We start from the raw sequence: 26,231 nt of genomic DNA on the forward strand, positions 1-26,231 counted from the left end.
TATTTTTGCTCGTAACTTCTGAACGGTTTCTCCAAAAATCAAAAACTTGGTCTCGTTAGATTCAGGGCGTCATGCCGAGTCGACCGATATCCAATTTTCCCAGATCGGCCATTTTGGCTGTCGGCCATTTTGAATTATGTGCTAAAATGCTGTATTTTTTGAACGCATGAACGAATTGTTACGAAACTCGTTATGGGTCATCAGTACGATGCCCTGAAGGAGCCTGAGAAGTTTCGAAACAGCGCCACCTAGTGGTGAATTGTTTTATTCAAACGCTTATAACTTTGGGTGTGGTACACTTATTTTCACGGGAGTCATATTTTTGAGGTCCTGAATCGTTGCCGAGTCCAACGATACCAAATATGTCGGGTTTCGTCTCACGGATGGCGTAGCGTAGCGATTTAGCGCGAAAAAAACACTTGGCGATATCTTCAAAACCGCTGTTCCGATCGAGACGAAACCACCGCCAGAAACACGGAATCATAGCTTGTTAACTATACGCTAATGCCCAAATGCGTAAATATTGATAGTAAGGGGTAGTAAAATTCAAACAAAGTCATGTGTCAGTCATTTTTTACGTGTTTTTTCATATAAATGTTTATAACTCGGAAGTAAATTGAGATATTTGCACCAAAATTGACACACATATGTATGGGGTCACTCTGAGGACACATACAAAAAATTGTGGGACTGAGCCTCTTGGTGGCGCTATAATAGAACAAAACGTGAAATTCCCATTGACTTCAATACAGTTTTGTGAAATACAATGCTATACTAAACAAATGCTTTGGTCTAACATTACGAAACTCAGTGTGTGCCATAAGCAGCATGCCCTGAAGGTACTCAAAAGATTTTGAGACAGCGCCACCTGTTGGTCAAAAGTTATAATTCATTTCTGAGATTGCTAATAACTTTTGAATAAATTTGCCTATTGCAATGAAACTGATCTTAATAGATTCCTTGGGTTATGCCGAAAACATAGATATCAGGTTTTGCATAATCAGCCAAACTTCCTGTCTGCCATCTTTATTTCTTTGAAAAACTTTCTTTTTCAAACTCCTCCTAGACCGTTTGTCCGATTTTCACGAAAATTGAATCGTGTCATCTCCAGACCCTGCCGACTAAAAGTTATGAATTGCACGATGATAGACAAAACCGTTTTCGTATACCACAGCATCAAAGTTTAGGCATGCTGCCAAAATTACTATTTAGGCTTTATCTCTGCAATGCCTTCACATTTTGACACCAAACTTTGCATGTGTCATTGTCACCTCACTCTGACCACATCACATCTATTTCGTAACTGCGCCACCCATTGTTCGAAAGTGATAACCCATTAAATCATCTTATAAGTTAATGTTTATGTGATTTTCTTAGCCATTTGCCCAAAGTTCTCTCAAAATGCCCTTAATTGCTCCTTGCTGCAGTTGGTCTGCCACTCCTTGCCATTTTGGCATATGTTGCCGCTTCTTGCGCTTGGCCCCGGTAATGGCTGCTTGCAGCTATATTTATTATTATTATTATTCTTCTTCCGACTGGGCGTCTATGGCAGCCCATAGACCGGTTTGCGGGAAAGTTGTTTTGGTTTGACATTCTGATAGAGGACAGTCCCAACTTTAAATACACCAATTTTGGTGTCTCTAACTCATTCCCTCTAGCGCCACCAACTGTCCAAAGTTTCACTTTTATTATGCTAATAACTTTTGAACCGTAAGGCCTATCAACAAAATTCTTTTTTCCTCTTGTTCCTGAGCTCATGCCGATTCGATCGCACCCTATGACGTCATTTTCCGTCATAAAAAAACGGCCGCCATTTTGAATTTTCCAAAAAACCTACTTTTGCGAACTCGTCCTAGACGGTTTGTCCGATTTTCACCAAAATCGCACCGGATCATCTCCAGGCAGTGCTGACAAAAAGTTATGGAATTCAAGATGATTCGAATAACCGTTTTCGATTAACGCGTAAACAAAATTTACGTAGCGCTTGCTAAAACAGACGTATGGTTGTATCTCCGCAACGCTTACTCGTTTTCAGACCAAACTTGGTACGTGTCATCACAAGCATGACCTGAGGCTACGTGCTGCGTTTCGGCGCAGTGCCACCTAGTGATCCGGAGATATGAAAAATGGCTATTTTTGCTCGTAACTTCTGAACGGTTTGTCCAAAAATCATAAACTTCATCTCGTTAGATTCAGGGCATCATGCCGAGTCGACCGATATCCAATTTTCCCAGATCGGCCATTTTGGCTGTCGGCCATTTTGAATTATGTGCTAAAATGCTGTATTTTTTGAACGCATGAACGAATTGTTACGAAACTCGGTATGGGTCATCAGTACGATGCCCTGAAGGAGCCTGAGAAGTTTCGAAACAGCGCCACCTAGTGGTGAATTGTTTTATTCAAACGCTTATAACTTTGGGTGTGGTACACTTATTTTCACGGGAGTCATATTTTTGAGGTCCTGAATCGTTGCCGAGTCCAACGATACCAAATATGTCGGGTTTCGTCTCACGGATGGCGTAGCGTTGCGATTTAGCGCGAAAAAAACACTTGGCGATATCTTCAAAACCGCTGTTCCGATCGAGACGAAACCACCGCCAGAAACACGGAATCATAGCTTGTTAACTATACGCTAATGCCCAAATGCGAAAATATTGATAGTAAGGGGTAGTAAAATTCAAACAAAGTCATGTGTCAGTCATTTTTTACGCGTTTTTTCATATAAATGTTTATAACATGGAAGCGAATTGAGATATTTTCACCAAAATTGACACACATATGTATGGGGTCACTCTGAGGACACATAAAAAAAATTGTGGGACTGAGCCTCTTGGTGGCGCTATAATAGAACAAAACGTGAAATTCCCATTGACTTCAATAGAGTTTTGTGAAATAAAATGCTATGCTAAACAAATGCATTGGTGTAATATTACAAAACTCAGTGTGTGCCATAAGCAGCATGCCCTGAAGGTACTCAAAAGATTTTGAGACAGCACCACCTGTTGGTCAAAAGTCATAATTAATTTCTGAAAACGCTAATAACGTTTGAAAAAAAATGTGCCTATTGCAATGAAACTGATCTTAATTGATTCCTTGGGTTATGCTGAAAACATAGATATATGGTTTTGCATAATCAGCCAAACTTCCTGTCCGCCATCTTTATTTCTTTGAAAAACCTTCTTTTTCGAACTCCTCCTAGACCGTTTGTCCGATTTTCACGAAAATTGAATCGTATCATCTCCAGACGGTGCCGAATAAAAGATATGGATTGCGTGACGATAGACAAAACCGTTTTCGTATACCACAGCATCAAATTTGAGGCATGCTGTCAAAATGACTATTTAGGCTTTATCTCTGCAATGCCTTCACATTTTGACACCAAACTTTGTATGTGTCATTGTCACCTCACTCTGACCACATCACATCTATTTCGTAACTGCGCCACCTATTGTTCGAAAGTGATAATCCATTAAATCATCTTATAAGTTAATGTTTATGTGATTTTCTTAGCCATTTGCCCAAAGTTCGCTCAAAATGCCCTTAATTGCTCCTTGCTGCAGTTGGTCTGCCACTCCTTGCCATTTTGGCATATGTTGCCGCTTATTGCGCTTGGCCCCGGTAATGGCTGCTTGCAGCTATATTTAGGGGCCAAGCACCGAAGGTGCGGAGGCACCTATTGTATCTGTGCCGGTTCTTATTATTATTATTATTATTATTATTATTCTTCTTCCGACTGGGCGTCTATGGCAGCCCATAGACCGGTTTGCGGGAAAGTTGTTTTGGTTTGACATTCTGATAGAGGACAGTCCCAACTTTAAATAAACCAATTTTGGTGTCTCTAACTCATTCCCTCTAGCGCCACCAACTGTCCAAAGTTTCACTTTTATTATGCTAATAACTTTTGAACCGTAAGGCCTATCAACAAAATTCTTTTTTCCTCTTGTTCCTGAGCTCATGCCGATTCGATCGCACCCTATGACGTCATTTTCCGTCATAAAAAAACGGCCGCCATTTTGAATTTTCCAAAAAACCTACTTTTGCGAACTCGTCCTAGACGGTTTGTCCGATTTTCACCAAAATCGCACCGGATCATCTCCAGGCAGTGCTGACAAAAAGTTATGGAATTCAAGATGATTCGAATAACCGTTTTCGATTAACGCGTAAACAAAATTTACGTAGCGCTTGCGAAAACAGACGTATGGTTGTATCTCCGCAACGCTTACTCGTTTTCAGACCAAACTTGGTACGTGTCATCACAAGCATGACCTGAGGCTACGTGCTGCGTTTCGGCGCAGTGCCACCTAGTGGTCCGGAGATATGAAAAATGGCTATTTTTGCTCGTAACTTCTGAACGGTTTGTCCAAAAATCATAAACTTCATCTCGTTAGATTCAGGGCATCATGCCGAGTCGACCGATATCCAATTTTCCCAGATCGGCCATTTTGGCTGTCGGCCATTTTGAATTATGTGCTAAAATGCTGTATTTTTTGAACGCATGAACGAATTGTTACGAAACTCGGTATGGGTCATCAGTACGATGCCCTGAAGGAGCCTGAGAAGTTTCGAAACAGCGCCACCTAGTGGTGAATTGTTTTATTCAAACGCTTATAACTTTGGGTGTGGTACACTTATTTTCACGGGAGTCATATTTTTGAGGTCCTGAATCGTTGCCGAGTCCAACGATACCAAATATGTCGGGTTTCGTCTCACGGATGGCGTAGCGTAGCGATTTAGCGCGAAAAAAACACTTGGCGATATCTTCAAAACCGCTGTTCCGATCGAGACGAAACCACCGCCAGAAACACGGAATCATAGCTTGTTAACTATACGCTAATGCCCAAATGCGAAAATATTGATAGTAAGGGGTAGTAAAATTCAAACAAAGTCATGTGTCAGTCATTTTTTACGTGTTTTTTCATATAAATGTTTATAACATGGAAGCGAATTGAGATATTTTCACCAAAATTGACACACATATGTATGGGGTCACTCTGAGGACACATAAAAAAAATTGTGGGACTGAGCCTCTTGGTGGCGCTATAATAGAACAAAACGTGAAATTCCCATTGACTTCAATAGAGTTTTGTGAAATAAAATGCTATGCTAAACAAATGCATTGGTGTAATATTACAAAACTCAGTGTGTGCCATAAGCAGCATGCCCTGAAGGTACTCAAAAGATTTTGAGACAGCACCACCTGTTGGTCAAAAGTCATAATTAATTTCTGAAAACGCTAATAACGTTTGAAAAAAAATGTGCCTATTGCAATGAAACTGATCTTAATTGATTCCTTGGGTTATGCTGAAAACATAGATATATGGTTTTGCATAATCAGCCAAACTTCCTGTCCGCCATCTTTATTTCTTTGAAAAACCTTCTTTTTCGAACTCCTCCTAGACCGTTTGTCCGATTTTCACGAAAATTGAATCGTATCATCTCCAGACGGTGCCGAATAAAAGATATGGATTGCGTGACGATAGACAAAACCGTTTTCGTATACCACAGCATCAAATTTGAGGCATGCTGCCAAAATGACTATTTAGGCTTTATCTCTGCAATGCCTTCACATTTTGACACCAAACTTTGTATGTGTCATTGTCACCTCACTCTGACCACATCACATCTATTTCGTAACTGCGCCACCTATTGTTCGAAAGTGATAATCCATTAAATCATCTTATAAGTTAATGTTTATGTGATTTTCTTAGCCATTTGCCCAAAGTTCGCTCAAAATGCCCTTAATTGCTCCTTGCTGCAGTTGGTCTGCCACTCCTTGCCATTTTGGCATATGTTGCCGCTTATTGCGCTTGGCCCCGGTAATGGCTGCTTGCAGCTATATTTATTATTATTATTCTTCTTCCGACTGGGCGTCTATGACAGCCCATAGACCGGTTTGCGGGAAAGTTGTTTTGGTTTGACATTCTGATAGAGGACAGTCCCAACTTTAAATACACCAATTTTGGTGTCTCTAACTCATTCCCTCTAGCGCCACCAACTGTCCAAAGTTGCACTTTTATTATGCTAATAACTTTTGAACCGTAAGGCCTATCAACAAAATTCTTTTTTCTTCTTGTTCCTGAGCTCATGCCGATTCGATCGCACCCTATGACGTCATTTTCCGTCATAAAAAAACGGCCGCCATTTTGAATTTTCCAAAAAACCTACTTTTGCGAACTCGTCCTAGACGGTTTGTCCGATTTTCACCAAAATCGCACCGGATCATCTCCAGGCAGTGCTGACAAAAAGTTATGGAATTCAAGATGATTCGAAGAACCGTTTTCGATAAACGCGCAAACTAATTTTACGTAGCGCTTGCAAAAACAGACGTGAGGCTGTATCTCGGCAACGCTTAATCCTATTCAGACCAAACTTGGTACATGTTATCACAAGCATGACCTGAGGCTACATGCAGCGTTTCGGCGCAGCGCCACCTAGTGGTCCGGAGATATGAAAAATGGCTATTTTTGCTCGTAACTTCTGAACGGTTTGTCCAAAAATCATAAACTTCATCTCGTTAGATTCAGGGCATCATGCCGAGTCGACTGATATGCAATTTTCCCAGATCGGCCATTTTGGCTGTCGGCCATTTTGAATTATGTGCTAAAATGCTGTATTTTTTGAACGCATGAACGAATTGTTACGAAACTCGGTATGGGTCATCAGTACAATGCCCTGAAGGAGCCTGAGAAGTTTCGAAACAGCGCCACCTAGTGGTGAATTTTTTTTTTCAAACGCTTATAGCTTTGGGTGTGGTACACTTATTTTCACGGGAGTCATCTTTTTGAGTTCCTGAATCGTTGCCGAGTCCAACGATACTAAACATGCTGGGTTTCGTGTTACGGTTTTTGTAGCATAGCGATTTAGCGCGAAAAAAACACTTGGCGATATCTTCAAAACCGCTGTTCCGATCGAGACGAAACCACCGCCAGAAACACGGAATCATAGCTTGTTAACTAAATGCTAATGCCCAAATGCGAAAATATTGATAGTAAGGGGTAGTAAAATTCAAACAAAGTCATGTGTCAGTCATTTTTTACGTGTTTTTTCATATAAATGTTTATAACTCGGAAGTGAATTGAGATATTTGCACCAAAATCGACACACATATGTATGGGGTCACTCTGAGGACACATAAAAAAAATTGTGGGACTGAGCCTCTTGGTGGCGCTATAATAGAACAAAACGTGAAATTCCCATTGACTTCAATACAGTTTTGTGAAATACAATGCTATACTAAACAAATGCATTGGTGTAATATTACAAAACTCAGTGTGTGCCATAAGCAGCATGCCCTGAAGGTACTCAAAAGATTTTGAGACAGCGCCACCTGTTGGTCAAAAGTTATAATTAATTTCTGAGAACGCTAATAACTTTTGAATAAATTTGCCTATTGCAATGAAACTTATCTTAATAGATTCCTTGGGTTATGCCGAAAACATAGATATCAGGTTTTGCATAATCAGCCAAACTTCCTGTCCGCCATCTTTATTTCTTTGAAAAACCTTCTTTTTCGAACTCCTCCTAGACCGTTTGTCCGATTTTCACGAAAATTGAATCGTATCATCTCCAGACCGTGCCGACTAAAAGGTATGAATTGCATGATGATAGACAAAACCGTTTTCGTATACCACAGCATCGAAATTTAGGCATGCTGCCAAAATTACTATTTAGGCTTTATCTCTGCATGCCTTCACATTTTGACACCAAACTTTGCATGTGTCATTGTCACCTCACTCTGACCACATCACATCTATTTCGTAACTGCGCCACCTATTGTTCGAAAGTGATAATCCATTAAATCATCTTATAAGTTAATGTTTATGTGATTTTCTTAGCCATTTGCCCAACGTTCTCTCAAAATGCCCTTAATTGCTCCTTGCTGCAGTTGGTCTGCCACTCCTTGCCATTTTGGCATATGTTGCCGCTTCTTGCGCTTGGCCCCGGTAATGGCTGCTTGCAGCTATATTTATATCTGTTTTTTAATTGTTGAACATCAATTAAATTACAGTGTGCTGGATCCCTCACTGGAAATCGAAAGTAACTCACTCCGAATAAACATTTTCTCTTTAAATAATTGCACCTGGGAACAATATAAGTTGACGCCATTATGACTAAAAGTTTGCTAAGAAGTATTTGCAACTAAAGTAAGGCAGTATTTAACTGCATATCTATTACAGACTGTGGGAGTGGATAGCAACATGCCCAGTGCATTATGGGTGTTGAAGTTTTCCTACCTATTTGGCAAAAAGGAAGACAACAGCCTTCTTTAGTCTAGTCAGGTAGCACCAATTTCAGTTTTTTTCACCTTTCTACTGTATAGACAGCCAAGTTTTATTGAATGCCCATTTTGCCAGTAATGAATTACCCATTTAAGTGTCACTTTATTTCCTTAATATTACATTATCTGCAAGTACAGCTTTTTGAAAACAGACTTTTAAGACTTGAAGCACACTACAAGCGTACTTCCAATAGAATTACACTTCTTTTTCGCAAAGGTTATTTCTGGAGAAAAAATAGGAAGAACATAAGGAATAGCAAAGAAAATAAGGTGTTGCCTTTACTTTTTTATATCATAAAACAAAACAAACTTAGACTTACATGAAGAAACAGGCGCCTCAGAAGTAGAATTATCTGCACCTGCATAAAACAAATATAAACCAAGTCGTATGGTCACTTTCACCATTTATTGAACATACAAATAAGTATTGTAAAAACATACTTCAACAGAACATTTTTTTTCATGCCTTACAGTGTGTGGGTTTATGTGTGGGTTTCTGATATAGCAGTTACAGATATTGTTACTTTGCTTTTAGTATGGCATGCAGCTTCACATCCATTTACCCAGTAAAATATTATACTCTGATATACAGGAGACTTTTTGAAAAGCTTCCTCTGTCAGACATCTGTCTGCTGGGGGCTAGTGTGGGACCTTTCTGCTGACATTTCCTGTCCTGGCCAAACACAGTTTCTGCTCTCACTCTGTCTGATTTTTGTGACCCCTTGCTTGACTTCTGCCTCTTAACAGCTAAAAGAAAAGCTGACACTTGCTGTGCTGTCCTGTCTGCTAAACAACACACCGCATACACATATCTAGACATATACTCTCACTAAATACTGTAAGTTCATATGTTCAATACCACTTTAGGAGAATTAGCCAATAAAAATTAAATCACATCTTTATAAATGATCAGGGTTTGCATACAAATAATATCTTTGATAGGGCAAAGGAGTAATTAACTTCATACGGTGGCCGAGAGAGCTCAGCACGCTGTAACTGAAGAAAACACATACAAATAGAAAAACTAAAACATCTTCAACAGTTTTACAACACACTTGTGCTCTAAATACTCACAACACAACCAAATACAGAAAGTGCTGCAAATAGCACAGACCACAACGGAAATGTTTCCAGGGGACCCCAGTGACGAACCCTCCTGGGACATGCTGTTTGCTCGTTTCTTACCTATCCTTACCTGTTATTAAGTTTATTCTTACCTGTTGTTATTATTCTTACCTCTCCTTAAGCCAATTATTACCTATATAATAATTATTACCAATTATTATGACCCAACATTTCTTATGAAACTTATTTAAACACAACATGACAACATCTTTTTTTCCTATCTTTAATTCTCATTTGTATTCTGATGACATTGAATATATTGTTAATAGATTATGTATATTGCATACAAAGTTGCATGTCATAAACATGTCATCTCTGTAATTTTTTGCAAAAAATAAAAAAATAATAAAAAAATAAAAAATAAAAAAAGTAGACTTTGAGCTATAGGCATGTCCCAGATGGGTTCATCACTTCTTTTAGTTTGACATTTTGTTTGCAAATAAAAATATACTATATTCTTGGCATGTTTGGTTCGATTAAAACAAACACTGGAGCGATTGCTTTGTTAAATCGATTAACTTGAATCAGTGTGAACACTACCATCCGAACCCTTGTGCACACCAAAAATCTGGCTTGGTTTGAATGAAATATGAACACAACACTACATGATGTCACAAAATGCAACCCTAAAAAGGAGAGAATGCTCAGGCATACCTGTTTTTTCTCATGATAGTCACGATTTTGCCCACCACTTGGTACAGACATCAGAACCACATCTCCTCACAGCAGATCTTTGTTTGTGTGTGCGACGGAGGGATTACTTCCGTCCTTTACACATATTATAAGCTATTCACGAGTTCTTAGCTAGTCAAAATACTATCACGCAGGCTGTGCGCATGCAACAAGCGCATTTATCACAGCACACAGCATTGTTTTGGATGTTTGCAGCCCATTCTCACCCCCAAGGCGTCACCTAACTGACGCCTTGGGAAGCATTTGGACATGCTTCAATATCTGACGCTTTGGGCGCCCTTTAGCGTCAGTTAGATGACGCCCTAGGATCGCGTGTACCCTACCCCCACCCCACACCTAAACCTAACCGCGTCCTCTAACAAACGCTTTCCTTTAGCGTCAGTTAGATGACGCCGTAGAATCGCGTCATGTAAGTGACGCTAAAGGGCGCCTAAAACGTCAAATATTGAAGCATGGTCAAAGGTGACGCCTTGGGGTGAGAATGCGTTGATGTTTGATATGTTCCATCATGAAATGTAACAAAAGCCAAACAATCGGGTTTTGAACATATCCCTATGCCTTTATATTTGTTGTTAAAATGCCAATGTGAACGCTAAGAAGACCAGAGGCTGGTTGCATAAACCACTAAGACTAGTCTTACAATTCACATTAATTTTTTTTTCTTTAAGACTGTTCATAGCTTTTTTTTAAATAGTTACATAAAAACATATTTTGTAACTGAAAAGTAAGACTGACTGCCTCTGATTAACTGCTAGTGGGTCATACTAGAACTTAAAACACTATCTTAACATAATGTTTATGCAGACGGCCAGCAGAAGGAAAGGCTGTCTCCAAGCGGAGGATGGCCCACTGGATAGTGGATGCCATCGTCTTGGTTTACCAAGCACAAGGCGTGCCCTGCCCAATCAGGTTGCATGCACACTCCACAAGAGGCATTGTATCCTCCTGGGCGCTGGCAAGTGGCTTCCCGCTAACAGATATTTGTAGAGCTGTGGGCTGGGCGACACCTAACACATTTGCTAGATATTGCAGCTTACGTGTAGAGCTGGTCTCCTCCCATGTTCTCACCCTAAATGGGTGGAAGCACTGAGAGGTCCAGCTCTGTCAGCTCCCTGCATCCCACTGTCCACCCTTATTGCTTCAGCGAAAAACCAGTTGAGTCCTCCAAACACCCCTTGGCCCGGACATGGCGAAGCGTCCGGCGCCAGGCCTTTATCACTGAATCCTTGTGAACCGGTACTAGGCTGGTCCCATGTGTGTGACCCTACGGGGATCCCATACATGTATATTCTCCACGGCTGCTCCTAACAGAAGCCTGTGTCTTTCCCTTGGGCTAAGTCACCCACTATTGCCTTCAGGCAAGTCCATTTGTATTCTCTACATATTGTAACTCCTTGAAGAAAAGGGCTTCCATAGTGTTCTCCTTCTTAAAAGAAGGGCAAGCTTTCCCAGCGTTATCCAATAATCTAACTATATGGGTTATCACGGAACAACAGTGACAGATTCACTCCGTGTAAGCCTTCTCCTATTGTCCTTCCGGGCAAGAAGGGGTCATGGCTTGCCCAGGGTGCTGGATGGGGTGCAGCAGCTGTGGCGCTTTGGAAGGAATTTCTATTTGAAGTGAGAGTGATCGACTGATAGGGACCGTCTCGGTTACATATGGTAACTCTTGTTCCCAGCCAGGAGGGAATGGAGACATACGTCCAGTCGCCACATCTGCTACTGCCTGCCGGAGTGGCCAGCTTATTCATGCTTGGCTCCTCAGCAAAAAACTGAAGTTCAAGCACCTGCTGATCCTATACCTGCATTGCAAGGCTGAATCAAGACAATCTATTTTGTCATTTAAAAGTAGAATTTCTTGCCCAAAGTCAATAACAACATTTTTAGAGCTTCCAGAAATAAGAAAAAAGGCCTCTAACCCCAGTGACCTTGGCTCTGCGCTCTTCTTGTTGATGTTTGTGTGGAAAAGGCTGGAGACATCCGGTCAGACTGTAACCTTCCCATATTGGCGGGGCAGAGTTACAAGCCATGTTGCGAGCAATGTTACACCTGGGTGTTTTGGTCACCTCTGTTTTGGTTTCATTCACTCATTTTACTCATGTATGCATGATTGTGTTTATGTGTTTGTTTAGACTAGTATGTGTTTGTGATCACAGCAACATGTTCTGTATGGGCGTGGTAAGATGTTTTAGGTTAGGTGGGTTTTTTTTTACATTATTTATACATTATTTGATGAGCAATCGTAACACAATGGACGGTCTACGGGACGTAAACAGCTTTACAGTGATAAACAGGAAAATACCAATACTACAATGGAAACAGAAATCTTTTTTTTGCTCTTAAAGGGTTAGTTCACCCAAAAATGAAAATTAAGTCATTAATTACTCACCCCCATGCTGTTCCAACCTCGTAAGACCTTCGTTCATCTTCGGAACACAAATAAAGATATTTTTGATTGAATCTGAGAGCTAGATCAGTCCTACATAGACTACCTAAGGGACTGGCTCTTGACGGCCCATAAAGTCATTAAAGAAAAGGTTTAAATATTCCATGTGCCTACAGCGGCTCAATTATAAGTTTATCAAGCGACGGGACTACTTTTTGTGCGAAAAAAACATAAATAACGACTTTATTCCACTATTCCATTACTTCCTTATTGGCGCATGCGCGAGAACTGAGACGAGGAGGTTCTCATTCGTCTACTTGTTACCGGCTGCTCACCGCTTAGGAGTTTTACCGCCACCTACCATATAAAATGATGATCCATATATAAGGCGCTCCGGATTATTAGGAACACTGTCGTTTTTTGAGAAGATTAAAGGCTTTTAAGTGCACCTTATAGTGCGGAAAATACGCAAATTGAAAAGCGTATGTACAGCGCGCATCTTCCTCTGGTTGTAAACAGAAAGCTATATCAGCACATCATCTTATACGGTAGGGGGCGGTAAAACTCCTAAGCGGTGAGCAGCCGGTAACAAGAAGTAGACGAATGAGAACGTCCTCGTCTCAGTTCTCGCGCATGCGCCAATAAGGAAGTAATGGAATAGTTGAATAAAGTCGTTATTTTTGTTTTTTTTCGCACAAAAAGTAGTCTTGTCGCTTGATAAACTTATAATTGAGCCGCTGTAGGAACATGGAATATTTAAACCTTTTCTTTAATGACTTTATGGGCCGTCAAGAGCCAGTCCCTTAGGCAGTCTATGTAGGAGTGATCCAGCTCTCAGATTCAATCAAAAATATCTTTATTTGTGTTCCGAAGATGAACGAAGGTCTTACGGGGTTGGCACAGCATGGGGGTGAGTAATTAATGACTTAATTTTAATTTTTGGGTGAACTAACCCTTTAAACAGCTCTAAAAAGACAATAGTAAACAGTCCTTAGTTGAAATCATCTCAGTCCAATAACTCTGTAAAGCACATACATTATGAAATGAGTTCAAATCAGCTTTAAAGCAAATTTTCAGAAAACAGTGATGTTTTCAATGTTTTCATACAGCTAAGTTGAGTTCTTATCCAATAGTGTCAGTGCAGTCAAATCAGTAATAATGTTGAATATTAATATTATGGCACAGGAGAGAACACATAATCACATTTTAATGTGAAGGGTTTATTTTCCCAAATAAAGTCTAAACATATTTTGATATTCTTCATAGCTTTGTCATTAACAAACAGAGAGAGAGAGAGAGAGAGAGAGAGAGAGAGAGAGAGAGAGAGAGAGAGAGAGAGAGAGAGAGAGAGAGAGAGAGAGAGAGAGAGAGAGAGAGAGAGAGAGAGAGAGAGAGAGAGAGAGAGAGAGAGAGAGAGAGAGAGAGAGAGAGAGAGAGAGAGAGATCTGGATTCAAGAAGGGAAAGACCCACAGCCCCTCAGGTTGATTTTAGCACCTCTTTTTACTTTGAGATCGTTAAAATCATAACAATAAATAGTTTAATAGCTGTGATACTGTTTTTGAAATCAAATCTATGCAAGCTATGACAGGAAACACTGGCATTTAACAACACCTTTAAAAACTTTAGTTAATCCTAAAAAATAAAGCATATGCACAAGCCCAGATAGGAAATAAAACAGTTAACAAATAAGCATGTGTCCTATGGTTATTATACTAAAATATTATATTATACCAAAATGTATTGGACATACATTTATTTTATAAGTATTTTATAAGTATACTACAAATACACAATACTAATAATAAACTGCAATTCTACGTTTGATATACTAAACTGATATACACTTAAAGTCTGCTAATTTGGAACTAATTTTGTTCTAAATGTACTTTATTTAAATTAAATATGCAAATATGTCCGCATTACATTCATACTACACACATTCATATATACACTTATTCAAAATAAGTACCTTCTCAAGAGAGTATGTGATTTCAGATGCAGCCTATGCAATAGCGAGGGGTTAATGATGTGGCTTCCTATGCATTGATGTTAGCCAATCATAACAGTGGCTAATTACAAACAAGCCTTAAAACAGAGGCTTAGCTGTGCCTAAGGAGCCATGCCTTAAAACAGATCATTTCAGAGGACAGAGGGTCAGAATGAGGGTTGAAAATAATCGTTTTTGTCATGACCCCTTTAATGGTATATACTACACAGCTTCACTCTGACTCTAACTTTTAGGGAGCCTCTCAATTTCATCTCGAGTTGGCTAAGCCTGTCAAGTCAAGTGCCAATAACTAATGAATTATGTCATACCTCCTGAAGAGCCATTAATAATCTATTAATTAAGGTTCAAGAAAAAATTACTAATGAACAGTTATAGTAGTCACTACAATAATCAATTTTTTAGCATTGTAGTGGAAGAAGTACACAAATCAAGTGCTTGAGTAAAAGTACAGATACCCCAATAAAATATTACTCCAGTAAAATTATATTTAGGCCATTTTCAAAATTAATGAAAGGTGATTCATTTTTAAAGTACTTAAAAAGTAAAACGCATATTATTATACTTAGTTCTTATACATTTTAAACTTATTTTGCACCATTAAAGTTCCATCAATATCACCCCACATTTTACAGTGATTTGGTGATGCAAGAGCCCAGGCATTTGCATCCTCTTCTGGAGAGTTCTCAGCACCGTCGATTTGGTGCACTTCTTCTGCGAAATACACGTTATTCATTACTGTGCTGTAAATCATTTTATTTTATGCAAGGCAACATACAAAGACGCAATGTCAGTTAGCCTACCCAGCAAAGGAGTCGGTCTTTTTTGCGTCATGGAAACGCCTGATCCCTTGCATAAAACAAATTATTTTATTCATAAAGATAGTAAATCTATTTACATCAGATGTTAAAATATGTTCTTAGAGCTGTGCACTGTTTGCTTATGGCCTATGGTAGCCTGGATGCCAGCCCGAACCCCGCCCACAACATTTTTTGGTCGGGAAGTTCGGTCTGGACTCGATCCATTGCGGAGTAATTATGATCAGAAATGTTCGCGCCAATCAAATTGCCAGGGTGGGCTTTATACGATGATGGACAGGTGATCTGCAAGGACGTAATCATCACGTTATCAAAGAGCGCTTAACTCGTTTCCCTCAAAGATGACTGCAGCTGGAGAATTGAGATGTATAGATTCCGCTATCGCATATGTTGTAAAATAAATCGACAGCGCATTAATTTTAATAGACAAACAGAGAACTGCAATCAAGGCATTTGTCGATCGGAAAGATATTTTTGCCGTCCTTCCTACATGATTTGGGAAAAGTGTAACTTATCAGCTGGCTCCGATGATCACTAAGAAGATGGGACGTAATGAAAAGCCTGTGGTCGTTGTGGTTTCTCATTTGGTCGCACTCATGGAGAATGAAGTAAAAGAAGCAGCACTCGCTATTTTACTTCTAAAATAAGTAAGTTCTGTAGTTGACAACTGTATGCAAAGTAGTTGACTTACTGCGTTGCTCTGATTGGTTGTAGGTCTGCCGACTATCCAATTGAATGAAGAGTTTTTTTTTCTGGTTTGGTTTAGACACGCCTCATAATCAAAGCCCTACGGAGCAGTTTCAGACTCATATTCCGACAAGAATATGAGTATGATGAAAATGACAATGCAATATGTAAAATGACATCGCATTCTGTATTTAAATTCACAGTCAAGACACTTGCGATTGCATTTTCATGAAATATCCTGCAATCAATGTAGCAAAATTCAATATACAAATTGAAAATGCATTCCGAGCCAATCACGCCCCCTCCTGCCCTGTCAGTCACTATTTAGTCAGTCAGTCATATTTCGGCTATGAGTGAAACGCAGGGCGGTGGTCTGAAATTAAGCATTTTCCTTGATGAACATGAGCCCTGCTCCCACAAGAGATCCTGCACCATACCGTGGAAATGCGACCAGTTGTTTACTTGAATTACTTTTAAAAGTTTAACTTTTGATTTTAAAATGTTTGTTAAATGAGTTTAAATCAGTATATATGTTTTAAAAAAATATCATCCGAAATAAAGGAAGATATCATGCAGCTTAAACGAGTCATTGTAGTGTATTTTACAAAGTTTATAGATGATTACATTAATATATATATATTTTTTTCTAAGTTTTATTTGAATCAGAAGTATGTGGTAATTCTTTATTAATTACTAATGGATTCCCTATATTTTCACTTTAGAATACTGTTTCAGGTTCTAAGTAATTCCTGAAGAATTATGTAATCATTCTTTATTAATTACTAAATAAGTTTCCTATGTTCACTTTAGAACACTGTTTCAGGTTAATTCCTGTTGTCTAATTCCTGGATAATTATTTGATAATTATTTATTAATTACTAATGGGTTCCCTGTATTTTCACTTTAGAATACTGTTCCCGGTTATACACTCACCTAAAGGATTATTTGGAACACCATTCTAATACTGTGTTTGACCCCCTTTGCCTTCAGAACTGCTTTAATTCTACGTGGCATTGAATCAAAAAGGTGCTGAAAGAATTCTTTAGAAATGTTGGCCCATATTGATAGGATAGCATCTTGCAATTTATGGAGATTTAGGATGCACATCCAGGGCACGAATCTCCCGTTCCACCACATCCCAAATATGCTCTATTGGGTTGAGATCTGGTGACTGTGGGGGCCATTTTAGCACAGTGCTTTTTAGTTAACTCATTGTCATGTTAAAGAAACCAATTTGAAATGATTCAAGCTTTGTGACATGGTACATTATCCTGCTGGAAATACATCAGAGGATGGGTACATGGTGGCCATAAAGGGATGGACATGGTCAGAAACAATGCTCAGGTAGGCCGTGGTATTTAAACAATGCCGAATTGGCACTAAGGGGCCTAAAGTGTGCCAAGAAAATATCCCCCACACCATTACACCACCACCACCACCAGCCTGCACAGTAGTAACAAGGCATGATGGATCCATGTACTCATTCTGTTTACGCCAAATTCTGACTCTACCATCTGAATGTCTCAACAGAAATCAAGACTAGAGGTCTCCACAGTGCACCCGAGACCCGTCGGCCCGGGACCCGACCCAGGACCCGTACGGGTTCGGGTCTATATTTTAAATGATCAGCCGGGTCCGGGTCGGATCCGAATCTATTACTTCGGGTCCCGGGTCTGTTTAACATTGTGTGTAATACCAACGCATTCTCATCCTTTAGCGCCATATAGGACGCTATATGACAAAACGGCAAAATACTACTCACATGGCACCCGTTATCGTTAATATAACACGCGCTGAGAACGGGCTGGTAATACCCGTGCGATCGGAGTGCAATCTCAAGCGCGTGTCATGTTTCTATGGCAACCAGAGCAGAGCTTCCGCCAAACCGCGCTTTACATTTTCTCCAATGTTTATAATAATATAAATGAACCGTCTTGTTTAATCTTAAAGTTTTGGTGGTCAGATTCAGACTCAATGAAGAGCAGAGAGCACAGATATGATCAAGCTGAACAAGCAATCGTTATTATAGTTCAAAAGGGCAAACAGTTAAAGTTATTTTGCGAGTTAACTCGAGTCAGAATGTACATGTGCAAGGCTGCATTTGTCATCCATCACCGTGACATCAAGTGGAAAGCTGAAATAATGAGTGGATTAAGCTTGGAATAACGAGAGAAATAACATGGATAGAACTTTCTTGTCGGTGGATTGTAATGCATCACAGTCAGTCAGGTAACGTAACAAGGAAGTGAGACGACGGCTACTAAAATTAGGTAAGACAAAAAGTTTTATTTTTCGCAAAGTTCTCATGTGAAATAATATGTGACAATCGGGTCCAGTCGGGTTTGTGTCTTCCTGCCGGGTTCGGGTCCAGTTTTCAAATAATAGATGGGTCCAGGTCGGGTCCGGGCAGTACATTTATTTCTAGGGTCTGCACTGGTCCGGGTCCAACTTTTGAAATGAACAACGGGTCCGGGTCGGTTCGGTGTAGCACATAACGGGACTCTTCCGGGTCGGGCATTAATTTTTGGACCCGCGAAGACCTCTAATCAAGACTCATCAGACCAGGCAACATTTTTTCCAGTCTTCAACTGTCCAATTTTGGTGAGCTCTTGCAAATTGTAGCCTCTTTTTCCTATTTGTAGTGGAGATGAGTGGTACCCGGTGGGGTCTTCTGCTGTTGTAGCTCATTCGCCTCAAGGTTTGCGTGTTGTGGCTTCACAAATGCTTTGCTCAATAACTCGTTTGTAACGTGGTTATTTCAGTCAAAGTTGCTCTTCTATCAGCTTGAATCAGTCAGCCCATTCTCCTCTGACCTCTAGATCAACAAGGCATTTTCGCCCACAGGACTGCCGCATTCTGGATGTTTTTCCCTTTTCACACCATTCTTTGTAAACCCTAGAAATGGTTGTGCGTGAAAATCCCTGAGCAGATTGTGAAATACTCAGACTTGCCCGTCTGGCACCAATAACCATGCCACGCTCAAAATTGCTTAAATCACATTTCTTTCCCATTCTGACATTCAGTTTGGAGCTGGAGACTGTCTTGACCAGGACCACACCCCTAAATGCATTGAAGCAACTGCCATGTGATTGGTTGATTAGATAATTGCATTAATGAGAACTGATTAATTGAACAGGTATTCCTAATAATACTTTAGGTGAGTGTAAATAATCCCTGAAGAATTATCAAATAATTCTTTATTAATAACTAATAAGCTCCCTATATTATTAGTTCCCCTCAGTTGTTGCCTAAAATCCATGAATTTACTCAATGGCACTGACTCTATGCTGAGGAAAACAGACACAGACAGTACTGTATATAAAATAAAACTAATCTGAGGTTGGTTTTGTATGCCTGTTCATTAGTTGCTTATTATTTTTCTTGAACCTTAATTAGTAGTTCTTCAGGAGGCATGACAGAATTCATTAGTCATTGATTAACTAACTGTAACTTAACACAATCATAAAATTATATTACATACTGATTTGTTAACACATCTTCCTTAGTAGTTAACAGCAGTGAAGAAGTAGTTAATGAACTACTAGTTCTTCAATAATTCCTCAGTTATGTTATGTTATGCAGTAAGTAAGATATTAGCACAACAAACTTTGGATCATGTACAAAATGTTATTATATTTATAAAGTAGTTTTATATACAATGTCAAATACTTTGCAACTTTTATTAAGAAAGACCATAATTCAGAGACCCTGTACTGTATGTACAACATCATATAAAAAGCTGATCAAATTCAAAACCACCCTGACACTTCAAAACACCCACTAATCTTTACAACATGCTATAAAGGAAATGATTATTTTACCTGTCCAGTGGAGGAGGATACAGGAACAGATGAAGAATGAAATCCTTCTCACCATGGTGTAGTTCTTCTCTAATTACAAAAAAAAAAACAACCAGAAAAGCGGAGTGATGCTTTGGAGCGGAGCACTAAAGTGATTAGAAAGAGATGTGTATCCAGCTACTCCAATGCTTATTTTAGAACTTCCCTTAGACAAAGAGGTACAGGAAACTGAGCTACTGAGGGTGGAGGACCAAGAACCGGGAGATGTGTGGCGTGGTTTGGAAGTGGGTAGTGTTTGAGTATTGGTGCTCAGCTAAGGGCTGAAATCCCTTTTTTTTTGTTAGGAACTTCTCTATAAGTCTATGTTAGTGTTTTATACAAATCCAAAAGAAGTGTTCTACTTTTTTCTAAATTGCTGTGTTAGAATTAAGTAAGTTAGGCAGCATTAGGTAAACTCTCTGATGCATGATGCCCACTGCTGTGGACACAACTTAAAGTAATTTAACTGTTTAGGGTGTGATTCCAGAGTGATTCAGACTTTCTTTCTGTCAGGAGTTCTGAGAGGGAGGACCCAGATACAGAATAGGTTGATGTCTACAAACAGAGCACAGCACGAGAAAGAATGAGGAAGGAACAGTCCAAACAAAATGGCCAAAAAAAAAAAAAAAAAAAAATGTGACAGGACATCTGTGGGGGACTGTTGGAATTAACTTCAGAGGACAACAGACCGAAGAACTGCGGTGGATGTGACTGGGCCAGGGTCAGGGAGATGGTTGTGGTGAACACAGGGCAAGGCACCATGAAGCAGAGATCTGATATTTTCCATTATTCTTGCCTTCTTCTTACCTTTTGAAACTTATTTAAACATAACATGACAAAAATTGTACAATGTAACTTAGTATAGATTAATATCTTACCCCCATGATCTATTTCTCTATCTTTTTTAAGTTTCATTTTGTTTGTTTTTTTAGTGTTCAGCTCTTGTTTAACTCTTCTTTTCTCATTTGTATTCTGATGACACTGAACATACAGCATTGTTAATACATTTTGTATATTGTATACAAAGTTGCATGTCATAAACATGTAATCTCTGCATGTTTTGCAAAAATAAATAAATAAAAATAATAATAATAAAAGAAACCACCCCCTTTTACTGTACGCAGACAAAGGGGAATCCCCAAAGCAACACAAGGCCAAGCAAGTAGCACTCCAGACTCTTAACTGAACTCGTGCATTGATTTAAAATTGAATAACCTGCCTAAGACACGATAGAAGGGTTAAATTAATGATTGATGGTTCGTTCATTTCATGCCTTATAAGTGCATATAGAAACTTGGGATTTCACCATCTCACCCTTAAAACTCATTCTTCCCTCACTCCCTTTCTTTCTGTAACTCGTATGAATGTGTGTGTGCGTGTGACTGTGTTAGATATTAGTTTTATGTGTTAGAATAATCAATAAAGTATTGTTTATACTTTAAATATAATTGTTCTTGTGTTATGTGCTTACAGATTTAATGTCTTAAACTGCTGATCTAAGTTACCTTGCTAATAAATAGTGTTTCACTATAGTTTGTATATACTGCCACCTTAACGTGGTGGAGGGGGAGGGGTACCCGAATAACAGCTACATTGTCTGGGGCTATATGCCCCTGGTAGGGTCTCCCAAGGCAAACAGGTCCTAGGCAAAGGGCGGGGTCTCTGGGAGGAGTGCTGGAAAGTGCTCCGACTGGGGACTCTGTCGTTCTACTGGGGGACTTCAAGGCTCACGTGGGTAACGACAGTGACACCTGGAGGGGCGTGACTGGGAGGAACGGCCCCCCCGAGCTGAATCCAAATGGTGGTGTTCAGTTATTGGACTTTTGTGCTAGTTACAGTTTGTCCATAACAAACACCATGTTCAAGCATAAGGGTGTCCACCAGTGCATGTGGCACCAGGACACCCTAGGCCGTAGGTCAATGATCGACTTTGTGGTCGTTTCATCTGACCTGTGGCCGTATGTCTTGGACACACGGGTGAAGAGAGGGGCGGAGCTGTCAACTGATCACCACCAACTGATCACCACCTCCATTGTCGAAGTGGCTGCTCGAAGCTGTGGCCGTAAGGTCTCTAGTGCCTGTCGAGCCGGGAATCCTCAAACCCAGTGGTGGACACCGGAAGTAAAGGATGCAGTCAAGCTGAAGAAGCCTGGTTGGCTTGTGGGACTCCTGAGGCAGGTGACAGGTACCGGCAGGCCAAGTGGACTGCGGCCTGGGTGGTTGTGGAGGCAAAAACTCGGGCCTCGGGAGGAGTTCGGCTGGCCTCGAAGAGATTCTGGCAAACTGTCCGGCGCCTCAGGAGAGGGAAACAGTCCCCTACCAATGCTGTTTACACTAGAGATAGGCGGCTGTTGACCTCAACTGGGGATGTCATCGGACATTGGAAGGAATACTTTGAGGATCTCCTCAATCCCGCCGTCACGTCTTCTATTGAGGAAGCAGAGGCTGAGGCCTCAGAGGTGGATTTGTCCATCACCCAAGCTGAGGTCACCAAGGTAGTCAAGAGATCCGCCCTGAATACCTCAAGTCTCTGGATGTTGTGGGGCTGTCTTTGCTGACACGCCTCTGCAGCATCGTGTGGTGGTCGGGGACAGTGCCTCTGGGACAACAGAGGGATCACATTTCTCCTCCCTGGGAAAGTCTATGCCAGGGTACTGGAGAGGAGAATACAGCCGATAGTGGAACTTCGGATTCAGGAGGAACAGTGTGGTTTTTGTCCAGGCCGTGAAACACTGGACCAGCTCTATACTCTCTACAGGGTGCTGGAGGGTTCATGGGAGTTTGCCCAACCAGTCCACATGTGTTTTGTGGATCTGGAGAAGGCATTCGACTGTGTCCCCTGAGGCGGCCTGTGGAGGGTGCTCCGGGAATATGGGGTCCGGGGTCCTAAGTCAGACTTCTTCCCGGTGCATGTTGGACTCCGGCAGGGCTGCCCTTTGTCGCCGGTTCTGTTCATAATTTTTATTGACAGAATTTCTAGGCGCAGCCAGGGGCCGGTGGGGGTGAGGTTTGGGGACCACGCGATTTCATCTCTGCTTTTTGTGGATGATGTTGTCGTGTTGGCCCCTTCACCCCAGGACCTTCAGCATGCACTGGGACAGTTTGCAGCCGAGTGTGAAGCGGCTGGGATGAGAATCAGCACCTCCAAATCCGAGGCCAAGGTCCTCAGTCGGAAAAGGGTGGCTTGCTCACTCCAGGTTGGTGGAGAGATCCTTCCTCAAGTGGAGGAGTTTAAGTATCTTGGAGTTTGTTAATGAGCTTACTCAAATCCTTCTTGTGGATTTGAGTAAATCTTTAAAAATAGAGAACTTTCTTGGCCTTATGCTCACCATGATGTAACTCTCTGGGGTCGACAGTCACGCCGGCATGACCAGCTCACTTTTTTTCTTATCCGTGCAAAAAAGACTCAAAATACTCTGTCAATTTTGATCTTACATATAAGTGTTATACATCATTCAAAACTGTTAAATATATTCTTTTATTTGTGTAACCTCATAATAAAAACTAAATGTTGTGCTTTTCGTAAAATAAAGAAAATAAACATGATGTGCATTCTGCCGTCTCTCTCAATGGCCCTCATTTATCAAAAGTGCGTATACCAAATGTCCATCGTACACTTGGAGTACACCTAAAACCACGGTGAGTTTGAGATTTATCAATATGGCATTGGCGTACAGCACGCTCAAATCCTACACCTGCTCAAGAGGAGGTACGCACGTTTTGAGTCCTAAAACAAATCCTACAACCACAAAACGGACTGACAAACTAAAAGATATGATATGACCCACTGTTAAAAAAAAAAAACAAAAAAAAAAACATACAAAAAAACAAAACAAACATAGTAATTATAAACATGGACTTCAATGTTTAATTTGTGTGACTTTATCAAAGCAATTGATTTTGTAAGCATATGTATTCCTTCATTTGCCAGCCTGTGCGCTTTACCCTGACGTTTCAGGGTTAGCCCCGGCAGGAGCGCACAGACTGCTTTCACTAATGAAAGGTTATCAATGACCAAAAAATAATTCAGAATAAAAAAATAATAAAAAATACATTCCTCTTCTTTTAAATAATAATAATAATAATAATAATAATACAAATAATAATAATGACTCTCTTCTTCAAAATAACAATAAGCGTCATTAATAATACAAATCATAACAATAAGAAGAATATTACAAATTGTCATGCAATTATTAATGTGAATGAATGATACTCCACATCATCATCAAAGTACACCCCAATACATGTGACGTGATTCGAAATTGAATGCTAATTCAAAAGACGTGCTGTAAAATAATGCATTGTGATAGGTCATTTCGGCTCCATGTCAGAGAAGTTTCTCTTCTTTGCCGTCTTCCGTGTGTCCATGGCGTAAAATGAGGGCGTTGGAGCGGAGACTTGAATATTTAGGGGCGTGTTATTCTAATGATGATCGTTTTCACCCGCGGGATTTATCAAGGGCAGGTATTGCGTACACCTGGATTTCAAAGAACGCACAGCTTCATAAATCGGGTGGTGAGAGGAGTGTAAGCATAATCTTACGCCAACATATACGCCCTTTTCTACGCAAGAATGATAAATGAGGACCAGTGTGAAGTTCTTTCTGAAACACGACAGAAAATGAACTGTAACTCAGCGAATGTTTGTCACACAGACTTGAGATGCATGTCTTTACAAAATTTGGAGTCTCTATTTTGAAATGATGCAAATTATATTAAAAACAAATATTCTCTGTTTATTTTCTGTATATTAAAGCAACGACATGGACAGTTTCTCAAACGCAAATAGCAATTTTACCCTGAAAAATCTAAAGTCCTATAGTTTATCTTGAGGTCAGCATGGTCACTCAAAACCAGTTATTATTTATTTATTAATTTTATACAGGGACCAGATGCCACTGATAAGTCCTGCTGACTTTTCATTCATGTGAACTGAACATTCACATGAGTCTCTTTTCATAAACATGGTAAAGTGAAAAATGTGTGACTGTTCAAGTCTCTAGATCAAGTCTTTAGATCAGTGTGTTCAATAATGTGCTTTTTTGTCTTTTGTTGTGTATCTTTGGATTATGTTGTGTTGTAACATATTTTCTGCAAGCAATTTCTTTTTTAAATCTCCCAAGGCGGGCATACACTGTGCGATGTCTGTGCGATTTCAGCAAGGTACTTACTCACACTGAACGAGTAAATCGCATGCGATGCAAAGCCAAAGTTCAGGATTTATGTGCTCACACTGTACGGTCCGATCGTCGAGCTGTGACTTCACTTCTCACACTATAGGCCTACGTGTAATATCTGCGATAACCCCCTGGATTGCGCCTATTTACGTGTATGTATCCAGAGATATTGTCAAAACAAGCATCTGCTATCATATCAAGATGATTTAGTATTTTCAATTTATGCATTTAATTATTATTATTATTATATTATCATTATTAGGGGAGGCCTATAGGCTAATTTTACTATTAAATTGATCCGCTATTATAATTAATTTGCCACGCAATATTTTCACAGCACATAACCAACGTGCTGTGAGGATAATAAAATATTAATCTTACTCCTCATTAAAAATTGTCTAAAACATTTAGGTCGATTACAATGAATTATATATAAAATAACTATTACAGTTTTTTTCGATTGCTAAACGACAGTGAGCACAACTGGAGCTAAATGTGCAAAACTCTAACTACAGTCTGCATTACCAACAGTCACCTGAGCACAACTCTTAACACATGGCTCAAAACAGGCTCAGTGTGCACAACACTATGCACAACCCTCACTGAGATAACACACACTGTCACTCAGAACACACTGAGAGGAAAAACAGTAGCATCAAACACCAATGCAGAAAATCCAAACTTTTCATCTTTGCAGTTTCAACAATTTCACACTTCATACAAAGTAATATTTTCTTCAAAGAAAACAGTGATATTTTTAATTTTTTAGAACATAACAATTGAAAATTAGCAGTTTGCTTCAATAGTCTGTAGTAATTTTCAGAATTACGGTAATTAGAAAAAAAGGTAGAAACTAAAAGTACATACTGTAATACTGTAACCCTGCCTTTCTCAAGCATTAGGCCACAAGTTTTCATCCTTTCAGCTGAAATTGTTTGAAAGTCAGCAGTGTGTGAAAGGCACAAGGCTGAATTTTATTCTGTTTTGAATGAGTGGTTCACAGTTTTGACAGCAGTGTGTTAGCATTTGAACAAAGTGCTGTAAATCCACAGTGTTGTGCAGGTTGTGGTTAAAGTCATGGGATAAGTGTGTAGAGTTTTGAAAACTGTGTTCAAGCAATGAAAAACGATCTAGAGTTTGGTCCACATGAACTGCTGCTGTGCAGACTGTAGAGTTTTGCACATGTAGCTCCAGTTGTGCTCCACTGTGGTTTAGCAATC

General features: G+C 39.9%; 1 protein-coding gene across 5 annotated transcripts in view; it reads right to left on the reverse strand.

Moving 5' to 3' along the window:
* The window catches only part of LOC120477522 (uncharacterized), a 133,995-nt gene extending 113,978 nt beyond the window's left edge, over positions 1-20,017 (reverse strand). For 2 of the 5 annotated variants that reach the window (XM_089128305.1, XM_089128302.1), the window contains exons 1-2: positions 19,815-20,016; positions 8,599-8,637 (exon numbers count right to left, since the gene is read on the reverse strand). In XM_089128305.1, the coding sequence (XP_088984431.1) occupies positions 8,599-8,637; positions 19,815-19,869 (94 nt within the window). In that variant the 5' untranslated portion in view covers positions 19,870-20,016. Of the gene's footprint in view, positions 1-8,598; positions 8,638-19,814 lie in introns of all 5 variants that reach the window. The other 3 variants (XM_089128314.1, XM_089128310.1, XM_089128312.1) reach the window with 3 other exon arrangements.
* Between the last annotated feature and the right edge of the window lie 6,214 nt (positions 20,018-26,231).

The sequence above is a fragment of the Pimephales promelas genome, chromosome 1 (genome assembly GCF_988280905.1).
Source record: "Pimephales promelas chromosome 1, fPimPro1.hap1.1, whole genome shotgun sequence".
In the NCBI taxonomy this organism is placed as follows: domain Eukaryota; kingdom Metazoa; phylum Chordata; class Actinopteri; order Cypriniformes; family Leuciscidae; genus Pimephales; species Pimephales promelas.